The 14,323-nt window shown below is 40.3% G+C and overlaps 1 protein-coding gene across 1 annotated transcript in view; it reads left to right on the top strand.

Annotated features, from left to right (window-relative positions):
- L3mbtl4 (L3MBTL histone methyl-lysine binding protein 4) overlaps positions 1 to 14,323 on the top strand; it is a 366,608-nt gene that overhangs the window by 28,609 nt on the left and 323,676 nt on the right. Inside the window, exon 2 of the mRNA XM_085833147.1 lies at positions 9,482 to 9,583. Coding sequence (XP_085689273.1) covers positions 9,512 to 9,583 — 72 coding nt within the window. The 5' untranslated portion in view covers positions 9,482 to 9,511. The remainder of the gene's footprint in view (positions 1 to 9,481; positions 9,584 to 14,323) is intronic.

The raw sequence follows: 14,323 nt of genomic DNA, 5'->3' as shown, positions 1-14,323 counted from the left end.
TTTCTGGCAACCACTATTTTATACTTCTTTCTGATCAACTGGCTTTTCCATATAAGTGAAGGCATGCGGCCTGTGTCTTTCAGCGCCTGACTTACCTCACTTGCAAAAATGCCTTCAATCTGTATTTCCACAAATGACTGGATCTCATTTTTATAGCAAAATGATATTCTGTTGCACATGCACTCTACATTTTCTTTTATTGTTTCTTCATCAGTGGATTCCTAGAATGATTCTGTAGTTTGTCTATTGTGAGCACTGCATCAAGGGCGTGTCATTGCTTCTTCTGAACTGGGTTCCTCCCTCTGTGTGTTTTTCTGGTGTTGGGGACCAGTAGATTAAGCAGCAGTTCCATAGTTCCATTTCCATTTTGTTTTTTTGTTTGATTGTTTTGAGGAGTCTTCGCCTTATTTCTTTTAATGGCTGGACTTACATACATTTTGCTTTGGCTGCATCCTTGCTAGGTTCTATTCGGTTCTGTCACTGGTCAAATAGTCTGTCTCTCGGGATATAAGAGTATATTTAGTTTCAGCTTTGTTTGCATTTTACTGATAATTAGGACCTTTGAGGAGTTTTTGTTTTTTTTTTAATATGCTCCCTGGTAAATTACAAATCTGGATTTTTTTTTTTTGAGAAATCAAAAGAGTATATTTTAGAAAGAGCTTTATTGAAGTAAAATGATTCACACATCTGTGGTGTTCAATTTATTGCTTTTTAGCACATTTACAGGGCTGGGCAGCCATCTCTGTGATCTTATCCCAGGGCATTTTATCCTCTCTGAGGATGCACAGTGCCCAGTAATCGTGGTCCCTCTTTCTCTCATTCCCATCCCCTCATTTCTCTCCTGTTCTCCTGGGAGCCAGTGTTCTAGTTCTGTTTCTACAGTTTTCCTCTTCTGGACATTGCAGGTAAATGTGATTGTTGAAACGTGGAGTCTTTTCCTGGCTTCTCTGTGACTCCATATCTCAGTGTTCACAGTGTGTGATGTTCCAATGCGTTCTTTCTTGTTTTTTTTTTTTTTATTGTACTTTAGATTTGGACCTTTGGTTGTTTTTACTTTGGGGTATCGTAAGTAAGGATGCCATGAATGCTCTCAAACACTCAAGGACAAGAGTCTATGTGCACTTGTATTTCCCTTTCTTGAATGTGGCTGGAGCAAGGCTGCTGGATCACTTTAATGTTTTTTTTTTTTTAAAGAAACAGACTGACTTTTTGACAGTAATGCCATCACCATCATCATCATTAGAAGTAGTTGTCATCATCATTATTATTTTATTATTGTTTACCAGCAATGTATATGAGTCTTTCCATATTAATTTGACTGCCTACATTCTTTTATTATAGATACTTAGCTGGTGTATCTCCCGGCTTTCCATCTCCCTCACAGCGAATGACAATGAGCATTTTGTGTGGTTATTGGTCCTTTGTACATCGGTGTTACAGAAGTGTTTGTTCAGATTTGTTGAGTTTTCACTCATTATCTCTCAGTTATTGAGTTGTAAGAGGTTTTCTTTTTCTTTTTATGGTCTAATATGGGTTCTTCAGATGCATTGGCATTTATCATTTTGCCCACTCTAGGCTGTCCTTTCTCTTTACTGAGTATAATTTGAAGTGTAGAGGGTTTTAGCTTGGATTTAGTCCACATGGCCTACTTTCCTTTCTATTTGTTTCTTGCATCTATCGTGCCATACAGAATAAACTCTCATCCCAACCCAAGTCCATAAGGGCTTGCGCCTCTGTTTGCTCCAAGGTTTAAATGGCTTCAGCCCTTGCATTTAAGGCTGGGGGCCACCAAACTCATTCTGTCTAAATATTCAATAATACAATAGTACAGGATGCCCATTCGTCTTAGTGCATTTATTGAAAAGACTGAAATCTCCCCATGAATAGTTTTACACCGTGGAAAACTAATTTCCCACAAATGGATTGTTGAATTTTGAGTCCTCCTTCTATTTATTTCGTCTGTGTCTATCTTTATGCCAAGACCAAACTGTCCTGCCTACTGTAACTTTGAAAACAGTTGGGGAGTCAGAATTCCTAAATCCTCCTACTGTCTTCTACTTTTGCAAAATTATTTTTGGCTGTCTTGAGCCCTTGCATTTCCACACAAATGCTAGATTCATTTCATCACTATGCACAAGGAATCCGGCTGGGATTTTTATGAGTGGTTGCACTGAATCCGTAAGATAACTTGGAGACCAGAAGTAACCCTATCATTCTGTCTTCTAACCCGTGGAAAAGTCCTATCTATTTCCTTCACTAATTTCATTTTACAGCCTCAGGTTTAGAGTTTATAAATATTGTCCTTCTTACTGTGTTATTTTTGAACGAACATTTTCTGTTTGGACATATTACAAAGGGAATACGTTTGAGATTTATTTTTATTTCTTGTTAACTGCTTGTGTGCAAAAAGACTCCCAATCTTTATAAACTGGACTCACTTTCTCCACCTTCACGTGCACACTCCTGACTTCTAGTATTTTTAACGTGTTCTGTAAGATGCTTGAAACACTACACTATGTAACTGCGAGTAAAATTTTCTTCTTCCTTTCCTACCCAAATGCTTTCACTTTCGTGTTCTTAACTAATCTCCCTAGCCACAGCCTCCTGTGTAGTGTAAAGTTGAAAGGAGGACTTTGTCCTTGATGGTGAACTTAGAGGGAGAGTTCAATTCTTTCTCCATTTAATATGACTTTAGTTATGGGTGGAAAAAGAAGTGTTTTGTTTCCTCAGCCTGGGAAATTCCCTTTAATGGCTGTCAGTTTCTTGCTTTGTTGCAGCTCTCTGACTTTCCTCGAGGGCTTTTGCTAACTGAGATGGCTGTAAAGTCTCGTCTTCTGTCCTCTAGTCTCTTAGTCACTGCATATTTGCCTTGCGTTGCCCCTCGTGGTTTGCAGTCTTTTATTCGCCGCTGGCTTCAGAGTTGTGTTGAGGGTCTGTTGCTTTTCAAGTCTTCAAATCAAATTAAAAATGGAATTCCTTATTTCCTTGTTAGGATTTTCTCCTTCACTTGCCCTTTGAAGCACCTGAATTTCCAATCACTGGATTCTGAGATGGTTGAATTCTTTGCCTGGTGTTGGTCTCATGATGCTCCACATTTGTTTGCAGAACACTTGGAGCTGAGGCTTTGTGCCCACATCATGAGAGCCTTGTTCTCTGGCTTTTTGTTTTCTGTGTTTGTCTTCATTTGTCATATGTGTCAATAGGAAGTGCCTATTATAGACTTGCCTTCTCTGTGAGTACTTAGGTAATATTTCCTATTGTTATTGATACAATGAAGTGATAATCATTCATGCATAAGTTGTCAGCATCATTCAAGTATAGCCACCTATTCATTTACTTAAACACCAACCATTTTGCTTCATTAACATTACTGGGTGGATGAAGAAACCTTAGCTTGAATAACATTTTGGAACTGCTAAGAAATCAGGGTACTGACTGTGTATTTGCATTTGATATTTAAATGGTAAGTTCACCTTCAATTCTGTACAGTCTCTTCTCTGTTCCTTCTCTGTCTGTCTTGCTGGATATAGTTTCCCTCCTGAGAACTGCCAACTCAGAGCACGTCATGATTTTTAATTGATGTGCACTGCATTTCTTACTCATGGAGTACCACGTAGGTTTTTGTTTAAACTTGGATATTTGGGGGAACAGAAAGTGGTGGCATATTGCAAAGCTTCTGTAGGGCAAAAGACACTGTCAATAAGACAAAAAGGCCACCAACAGATTAGGAAAGAATTTTTACCAATCCTAAATCTGATAGGGGAATAATATCCAATATATACAAAGAACTCAAGAAGTTGGACTCCAGAAATTCAAATAACCCCATTAAAATGGGGTACAGAGCTAAACAAAGAATTCTCAACTGAAGAATAGCAAAGGGCTGAGAAGCACTTTAAAAAATGTTCAACATCCTTAATCATCAGGGAAATGCAAATCAAAACAACCCTGAGATTCCACCTCACACCAGTCAGAATGGCTAGAATCAAAAATTCAGGTGACAGCAGATGCTGGCAAGGGTGTGGAGAAAGAGGAACATTCGTCCATTGCTGGTGGGATTGCAAGCTGGTACAAACATTCTGGAAATCAGTCTGGCAGTTCCTTAGAAGTAATAGCTCTCCTGGGCATATATACCCAGAAGATGTTCCAATTGGTAATAAGGACACACGCTCCACTATGTTCATAGCAGTCTTATAATAGCCAGAAGCTGGAAAGAACCCAGATATCCCTCAACAGAGGAATGGATACAGGAAATGTGGTACATTTACACAGTGGAGTACTACTCAGCTATTAAAATCAATGAATTTATGAAATTCTTGGGCAAATGGATGTCATCCTGAGTGAGGTAACCCAATCACAAAAGAAGTCACTTGATATGCATTCACTGATAAGTGGATATTAGCCCAGAAACCTAGAATACCCAAGATACAACTTTCAAAACACAAGAAAATCAAGAAGGAAGACCAATGCGTGGATACTTCATTCCTCCCTAGAATACAGAATAAAATATCCATGGACAGAGCTTTAGAGACCAAGTTTGAAGCTAAGATGAAAGGATGGACCATCCAGAGACTGCCCCACCCAGGGGTCCATCTCATAATCAGCCACCAAACGGAGACACTATTGCATATGCCAGCAAGATTTTGCTGAAGGGACCCTGATATAGCTGTCTCCAGTGAGGCTTTGCCAGTGCCTGGCAAATACAGAAGTGGATGTTCACAGTCATCTATAGGATGGAACACAGGGCCCCTAATATAGGAGCTAGAGAAAGTACCCAAGAGCTGAAGGGGTCTGCAACCCTATAGGTGGAACAACAATATGAACTAATCAGTACCCGCAGAACTCGTGTCTCTAGTTGCATGTGTAGCAGAAGATGGCCTAGTTGGCCATCTTGGGAAGAGAGGCCCCTTGATGTTGCAAACTTTATATGCCCCAGTCCAGGGGAATGCCAGGGCCAAGAAGTGGGAGTGAGTGGATAGGGGAGCAGGGGGGGAGGGTATAGGGGAATTTTGGGATAGCATTTGAAATGTAAATGAAGAAAATATCTATTAAAAATGTAGGCAAGAAGAAAGAAAGAAAGAAAGAAAGAAAGAAAGAAAGAAAGGAAGGAAGGAAGGAAGGAAGGAAGGAAGAAAGAAAGAAAGAAAGAAAGAAAGAAAGAAAGAAAGAAAGAAAGAAAGAAAGAAAGAAAGAAAGAAAGAAAGGAAGGAAGGAAGGAAGGAAGGAAGGAAGAAAGAAAGAAAGAAAGAAAGAAAGAAAGAAAGAAAGAAAGAAAGAAAGAAAGAAAGAAAGAAAGAAAGAAAGAAAGAAAGAAAGTGGTGGCATTACTATTTAATACCATGATGTGAGGCAGGAAATAGGCCTTGCACATGAGATCCCAGGTGTGTGTCGCATGCAGTGCCCCTGTATCATGGGTTATCCCAGACAAGTAGCACCACGTGCATCCCCCTTCTGGGATTTTTGAAGAAGCATGCTTATGTTTCATAAAGAACCTCTTGACCATAGAGATGATAACCACTAAGCCTAGCAGCACCCAAATATGGATCTTGATCTAATCTGAAAAGCTGGAGATGTCAAGATGCCTTCTCAGTGACATCCTGATTTGTCCTCATAAGTACAAAGGTTAGGATGACAATTGTCTCCAGTGTGTGGCTAGGAGCTCCCAATGTGAGGTGAAGGTATCTGATGACCAACTGAGATATTAACTAAGTACTCCTAGTTTTTCCACTGAATGTAGATACTCTTTATATATTCACCTTTCTCACTGTTTAAAATACAAAACATTATAATGTTTTCCAAGTAAGAGCCCCAGTTCACCTTGTGTGGGAGAGATGGTGCTTGGGTTTAGAACATCCACTGTGGAGCTCAGCCTGGTCATCACTTGCCATTCCTTCCTTTTGAGAATGTGCTTTATGATCGTATATCACTCTTTATTGACTTTTAACAAGTTTTTATTTCTTTAAAACTGATGAAGGAGACTCTGGCTAATGTGCACAATGGCTAGTGTGCTATTTTGGACCCATTAGGTGTAGGCCATTATCAGGGGTAATCAGAGTGATCCACATAGTTAGGTGCTGTTCCAAGAACATCAAGTTAGGTTCTGTCAAAAGGAATGTTCTGTTTTGTTTTGTTTTGTTTTGTTTTATTTTTGTTTTTGTTTTTTTTTGTTTGTTTGTTTTTTGTTTTTTGGTTTTTTAACTTGGACAAGTTTGAGACTTGAATTTCTAAATGGGTATGTATACCATCTCCACAAGTCTGTCTGTAAGAGTGCCTGAATGTCCGTCAAACCACCATTACCTTTTTGTCAATCATCTTCTATATTTGATGCTATTTTATATTGATCCTTTTACTTTTTGGAACAAAATATATTGGTTCTTAGGTACCATATATTAATGCTGTATTATTTCCTTTTTTTCAATTTTTTATTAGATAATTTCTTTATTTACATTTCAAATGCTATCCCAAAAGTCCCCTATACCACTCCCCCGCCCCCGCCCTACTCCCCTACCCACCCACTCCCACTTCTTGGCCCTGGCGTTCCCTTGTACTGGGGCATATATAAAGTTATTTCTAAGTTTAAAGGGAATTCAACTTTTAGTCAAATTTTATTTTGTAAAGCCTTATTATAGAAGCTTTTATTTTTGTCCCTGACACATAATAAAAATTCAGACTTCTACATTTTACACAAATCAGGGCTACTGAGATAATTACCAAGGATTAGCAAGGCATATCACCTTGTTTATAAGGAGAGATGTCAGTAGCAGATGATTTCTGTTTGACAAGCTGGGGATGTTATTTACAATAAAAGGCACATCAGCCTTGCCAAGGCTTATGTCTGGTGTAGTGATAATCTGCTAAAGGCACTCTGTCTAAGCTATTCATTTGCATAGATGTTCACAATATTACCTGGAGCTAGGCGTGATGAATTATATTTACATCTTACCAAATGAATGAAATGATATTGAATTTACTAGTTGCCTGTCTTAAGAGCACACTGACTAATAGCAAATGGTTGTGAGAAGTGGGTTCCTTTGTTTGCTTTTGATTGTTTTGTTTTGGTGTGTGTGTGTGTGTGTGTGTGTGTGTGTGTGTGTGTGTGCATTAAGGAAAAGAGACAGGAGTTGAGTTTGAAATGATACTCACTCTAGTCACACAGGATTCTAGAAGGAATAATATTTGCATCTGAGACTGACAGCCATTGGAGTAAGGGCTGTGAGGCTCTGCTCTAATGCAGTTAAATGCATTCAGTTAAAGCTAACAAAAACATACCCAGAGTCTTCTGTAAGCCAGGTATAATTTGGGTAATGGAAAATATGGATGGGCAGATCTCCATCCCTATGATCAGGTTGTAGCTTCACAAGGGAGGAAAAAAACAAAAAACAAAAAACAATGCAGCATTAGATGCTGTGTCAAAGGGCATGCACACTAACCATGCCGTGTAGACAAAGCCTTGCAAGATCCATTTGAGACAGGAAGTAATCAAAGAAGGCTTTTTTTCCCTGAAGGATCTGAAGTCTCTTTAGTTGACTTATAAAAGATGGGTAAGTAGTGGCAGATGGAAAAAGGCAATGTGTGGGGAGGCAGGAGGTGTCCCGAGGATGGGGGGTCAGCAGAAGGCAGGACAAAGTAAGTGCACACTGTGTTGGGAAGAACTAAGAAATCATTACGTTGAGGGAAACATCACATTAAAGCTGGACAGTCTTCACACACAAGATGAGAATTCAAGAAACATTCAATGGATTCAAAGACAGCCAAACCTGGAAACCGTGGACTAAGGGAAGAAACCATAACCCTGCAAATCTATAGCTCAGGCAAGACCAGAGCTGCCATTAGCCCCAAGCATGACATAGTTCAAAAGGATGTGTTTTCTTCTGTGTGGATCAAGTACAGGGAGCAGCTTGACAGTGTGTGCTGAGCACAGCTGGATCCCAGCTTCTGCCCACTGTCCTGCTGCTGTCTGGCCGAGCACAGCACAAAAGCTGTGATGGCAGATTTGGGTAGAGGAGACATGAGAGCTTTTGAGGGGGAAACAATGAGCTGGGCTGTATGCTACGTTTGTCAAAGACAAGTAAATTTGTCTTAGGACTAGCCATTTCCTCAGTACTGTATGTCAGTTGTTAAATATCAGTAAGTAGATTTCAGAATGGCACCTTCTATGGTATATGGATAGTATAGGAGCTTGCTTTTCAGATAGTTGCCCTTGCTAGGAAAAAAAAAAAACTCATTTCAAATAATTCTGCCTAACATGTTGTTTTCTTTATGCTAACATGCTGAAGAACTGTCCTGCTAATTGAATTGGTAATACATTAATCTCGAGTCCTCTATTTTAGAGTGCTGAGCTTTTTCTGGTATCCCTCTACCATGGCTATTGTGCATACTCAGCCTCTGTGAGTACAGAGACTGCCAAAATAGCAATAATCCTCATTGGCCATCTAAGCAAAGAAATGAACAATAGCATTTATCATAAATAAGGCCAAACACAACAATAAATATTTCCTTATATTCTAGGTAACATATTTATATATCTAAATTCTAAATAGGAAATGAAATCTAGCACCCTTTCCATTATTACGTCATTATATTAAAGGCTTAAAAACCAATAGTATAATTTCACCAGCAACTCATTATAGCAAATACAATTGTAAGTTTTTGCATTAGACGGATTCTTTATTCTATATTAAAATACCTGAAACTGGACATGTTTTCCCCCATTTATTTATTTATTCACTTTACATCCTGATCACAGTCTCCCTCTCCTCCTAGTCCTCCCCCACAGCCCCTCCTTCCATCCCCCCTCTCCTCCTCTAGGAACAGGGAAGTCCTCCCACAAGGTTCTAACCCACCCTGGCACAACAAGTCACTGCAGGACAAGGTGCATCCTTTCCCACTGAATCTAGACAAGGCAGCCCAGTTAGAGGAACAGGATCCACAGGCAGGCAACAGAGTTAGGGATAACCCTTGCTTTAGTTTTTGGGGTAGCTGTTTGAAGACCAAGCTGCACATCTGCTACATACATTCAAGAGGTGGGGGCCTAGGTCCAGTCCATGTATGCTCGCTCTTTGGTTGGTGAGTCAGTCTATGGGAGCCTCCAAGTGTCCAAGTTAGTTGACTCTGTTGGTCTTCCTGTGGAGTTCCTATCTGGTTCTAAAGGCTTATTTAGCTTACAGTTTTGAGATTCGAGGGCATGGTCTGGCATCAGCTTGGCTTTAGAGGAGCTCTCAGGACAGGCAGCAACATAATGTTGGGCTGATTCAGGGAGCCAGAGACCTCAGAGCAGGACAAAAAGCCATGGTGGCCAGGCCTTTTTATGAAATCTCTAGAAGTGTGGCTCAAGTGAACTTGATAAACTGTGTTTTTAAAGGCTTCCTACACATGAACATTCACAGGACAAACTCAAGCTATTCAGCAGCATGGGGTTTCTTTGCTCTTGTACTTGAGAAAGGGGAGAACTCCCTCCAGTGTTTACCATGTCACTGTTTTGCAGAAAACGTGGCCAGGGAGCTCTGAAGTGGAGATGAGACAACCTAATCGGAAGAGGAAGCTCAGCCTGGAGTCCACAGAGCACATGAATCAAGACAGATGCACGGTAAGATGTGTCAGCCCCTGGATCTGTCTTGCCAATTGCTGATCACTGCTGAAATGCACGGGAGTGACCCTACTGCTGTGACTATACCTGAGGGATGCTTCTAGACACTCAAAACGACTTGCCCATGGTTGGATTTTAAGAATATTATTCTAGAGTATAAGTGGCTTAAAGTCTGGTATATTTTAAATGGCAATCTTATATTTTCTTGCTTTGCTTTTGAATTGATACATTAAAATATAAAAATTATATATTGTATCATGTTGTTTTGACATCGTTTATTGTTTAGGTCAAGTTAAACGTATCTGTCTGTTCAGATATTTCTAGTTTCACCTGCAAATACTCAATGTTAATGTCAAAGATGTTAATGTGTGCATGTATGCATGTGTGCAGAGGGCAACTTTAGGTGTTTTTCCTTAGATACCTCTGCCCCCATATTTTGCTTGAGACAGTATCTTAGTCACTTGTTCTATTGTTGGGAAGAGATGCCATGACCATGGCAATGCTTAAAAAGGAAAACTTTTAATTGGGGGCTGGCCTACAGTTCAGATGATTAATCCATTGTTATCATAGAGGGAAGCATGGTGGTATGCAGGCAGGCATAGTGCTGAAAGTAGCTGAGAATTCTATGACTGGAGAAAGAGAAGGAGAGGGAGGAGAGGGAGAGGGGGAGGGGAGGGGGAGGGGGAGGGGGAGAGGGAGGGAAAGAAAGAAAGAAAGAAAGAAAGAAAGAAAGAAAGAAAGAAAGAAAGAAAGAAAGAAAGAAAGAAAGAAAGAAAAGGAGGAGGAGGAGGAGGAGGAGAGGCCTGGCTTGAGCATTCGAAATCCAGAGCCTATCCTTAGTGACACTGTTCCTGCAACAAGGCCACACCTTCTAATCCATATTAAGTAGTATCACTCCCCAATGACCAAGCATTCAAATCTTTGAGCCTAGGTGGAACATTCTTATTCAAACCACCACAGACAGGGTCTCTTATTGGTCTGGAATTTCACAAGGTAGGGTCAGCTAGCTGGCCAATGAGCTCCAGCGATCAACCCTTTCCATCTCTCTTGTCACTCTCACTGGAACTTGAAGCCTTTGCACCATACACAGCTCTTTGTCTGGGTTCTTGTGGTTTTTAAGGCAGGTAGTTTACCAACTGAGCCAGCCTCCCTTGTCCCATTGGTTGTTTTGTTGGGTCAAAACTTTCAATCTCCTTTTTGTTCAATCTTTGGGATGTCTATTTCCTTTTCTGTAGAGACCCTATGTGCAGTGCTGCCCCAGAGCTTTTTCCTAAGCATCCTAATGGTACTTAAACCCCAGGCATCAGCTGTTCTAACCACTGTTCTTCATTCTAGTCTTTCCAGGGTCAGGTAACTACAGTTTTAATCTCAACTTCTTTGGAGGACACATGGTGCCCTTTTTGTTCCCGAGTTATTTAAGACAGTACATTGTTGTTTTTCTGTTTGTTTGTTTGTTTGTTTGTTTTACAAAGATGTAAGCAGAATGGACATTATCAAGAAAAGGTATGGAGATTATTGACACCAGAAGTTTTATCAGAGATCTTCAGAGAAGCACCACTAACAGGATGTCTGTCCATCCCTCTACCCATCTTTCTGTCTGTCTCAAAACCCATGTAGAAAATTATTTTAAGGATTTGGCTCAAGCAATCCCTGTGGTCACCAAATAGGAAACCTGAAGGGCAGGCTGGAGGCCTGGGAAAGAGTTGATACTGAAGGCCTGCATCCCAGGTCTGACAAGGGACAGACTTCTTCTTTCTCAGTGGGACTCTCAGGGACACTCGTCTTTTGAGTGATCCCTCCCTAGGTCATTGGTCTAATTTGCTTTTCATCTGTGTCTACTGATTTCAGTGTTAATCACCCTTGAAGGTACTTCACAGCAAAGTGTGACCACCTAGAAGGTGTAGTGTTTGTCACTTTACTCCTCTGTCATGAGGCTGTTTCCTCAAGACAACTTTATGCCTAGTGGAAAGTTAAGGTGGGCTGAACATCCTGAAGCCCCCTCTTGTTGTTGATTTTTTTCCCCATTATTGGCTGAGATCTCCTCACACACTTAAATTCTCTACATTTTGGCCAATTGTGAGTTTCTATTTTCTTTTTCTAATATTTTTTATTAGGTATTTTCCTCAATTACATTTCAAATGCTATCCCCAAAGTCCCTCATACCCTCTCCCCCACACCCCTACCCACCCATTCCCATTTTTTGGCCCTGGCGTTCCCCTGTACTAAGGCATATAAAGTTTGCAAGTTCAATGGGCTTCTCGTTCCAGTGATGGCCGACTAGGCCATCTTTTGATACATATGCAGCTAGAGTCAAGAGCTCCTGGGTACTGGTTAGTTCATATTGTTGTTCCACCTATAGGGTTGCAGATCCCTTTAGCTCCTTGGGTACTTTCTCTAGCTCATCCATTGGGGGCCCTGTGATCCATCCAATAGCTGACTGTGGGCATCCACCTATGTGTTTGCTAGGTCCCGGCATAGTCTCACAAGAGACAGCTATATCAGGGTCCTTTCAGCAAAATCTTGCTAGTGTATGCAATGGTGTCATCATTTGGAGGCCGATTATGGGATGTATCCCTGGACATGGCAGTCTCTAGATAGTCCATCCTTTTGTCTCAGCTCCAAACTTTGTCTCTGTAACTCCTTCCATGGGTGTTTGGTTCCCAATTCTAAGAAGGGGAAAAGTGTGCACACTTTGGTCTTTGTTCTTCTTCAGTTTCATGTGTTTTGCAAATTCTGTTTTATATCTTGGGTATACTAAGTTTCTGGGCTAATATCCACTTATCAGTGAGTACATATCATGTGAGTTCTTTTGTGATTGTGTTACCTCACTCAGGATGATGCCCTCCAGGTCCAACCATTTGCCTAGGAATTTCATAAATTCATTCTTTTTAAAAGTGGACTAGTACTCCATTGTGTAAATGTACCACATTTTTTTTGTATCCATTCCTCTGTTGAGGGGCATCTGGGTTCTTTCCAGCTTCTGGCTATTATAAATAGGGCTGCTATGAACATAGTGGAGCATGTGTCCTTTTTACCGGTTGGAACATCTTCTGGATATATGCCCAGAAGAGGTATTGTGGGATCCTCCGGTAGTACTATGTCCAATTTTCTGAGGAAACGCCAGACTGACGTCCAGAGTGGTTGTACAAGCTTGCAATCCCACCAACAATGGAGGAATGTTCCTCTTTCTCCACATCCTGGCCAGCATCTGCTGTCACCTGAATTTTTGATCTTAGCCATTCTGACTGGTGTGAGATGGAATCTCAGGGTTGTTTTGATTTGCATTTCCCTGATGATTAAGGATGCTGAATATTTTTTTTCAGGTGTTTCTCAGCCATTCTGTATTTCTCAGGTGAGAATCCTTTGTTTAGCTCTGAGCCCCATTTTTAATGGGGTTATTTGATTTTCTGGAGTCCACCTTCTTGAGTTCTTTATATATATTGTATATTAGTCCTCTATCTGATTTAGGATAGGTAAAGATCTTTTCCCAATCTGTTGGTGGCCTTTTTGTCTTATTGACGGTGTCTTTTGCCTTACAGAAGCTTTGCAGTTTCATGAGGTCCCATTTGTCAATTCTTGATCTTACAGCACAAGCCATTGCTGTTCTATTCAGGAATTTTTCCCCTATGCCAATATCTTCGAGGCTTCTCCCCAATTTCTCCTCTATAAGTTTCAGTGTCTCTGTTTTTTTGTGGAGCTCCTTGATCCACTTAGATTTGACCTTAGTGCAAGGAGATAGGAATGGATCAATATTCATTCTTCTACATGATAACCACCAGTTGTGCCAGCACCATTTGTTGAAAATGTTGTCTTTTTTCCACTGGAGAGTTTTAGATCCCTTGTCGAAGATCAAGTGACCATAGGTGTGTGGGTGCATTTCTGGGTCTTCAATTCTATTCCATCTTGTTTCCACTTGGTTGATTTCGTCCCTGAGTTTGATTATTTCCTGCTGTCTACTCCTCTTGGGTGAATTTTCTTCCTTTTTTTCTAGAGCTTTTAGATGTGTTGTCAAGCTAGTTGTGTTTGCTCTCTCTAGTTTCTTTTTGGAGGCACTCAGAGCTATGAGTTTCCCTCTTAAAAATGCTTTCATACTGTCCCATAAGTTTGGGTATGTTGTGGCTTCATTTTCATTAAACTCTTAAAAGTCTTTAATTTCTTTCTTTATTCCTTCCTTGACCAGGGTATCATTGAGAAGAATGTTGTTCAGTTTCCACATGAATGTTAGCTTTCCATTATTTATGTTGTTATTGAAGATCGGCCTTAGTCCATGGTGATCTGATAGGATGCATGGGACAATTTCAATATTTTTGTATATGTTGAGGCTTGTTTTGTGACCAATTATGTGGTCAATTTTGGAGAATGTACCATGGGGTGCTGAGAAGAAGGTATATCCTTTTGTTTTAGGATAAAATGTTCTGTAGATATCTGTCAGATCCATTTGTTTCATAACCTCTGTTAGTTTCACTGTGTCCTTGTTTAGTTTCTGCTTCCATGATCTGTCCATTGGTGAAAGTGTTGTGTTGAAGTCTCCCACTATTATTGTGTGAGGTGCAATGTGTGCTTTGAGCTTTACTAAAGTGTCTTTAATGAATGTGACTGCCCTTGTATTTGGAGCATAGATATTCAGAATTGATAGTTCCTCTTGGAGGATTTTACCTTTGATGAGTATGAAGTGTCCCTCCTTGTCTTTTTTGATAACTTTGGGTTGGAAGTCGATTTTATTAGATATTAGAGTGGCTA

This window comes from Mus caroli, unplaced genomic scaffold (assembly GCF_978045245.1).
Source record: "Mus caroli unplaced genomic scaffold, Mus_caroli_1 scaffold_18, whole genome shotgun sequence".
Classification (NCBI taxonomy): domain Eukaryota; kingdom Metazoa; phylum Chordata; class Mammalia; order Rodentia; family Muridae; genus Mus; species Mus caroli.
The sequence above is the reverse complement of the archived record's forward strand: the minus strand, read 5'-3'. Positions and strand labels throughout refer to the sequence as shown.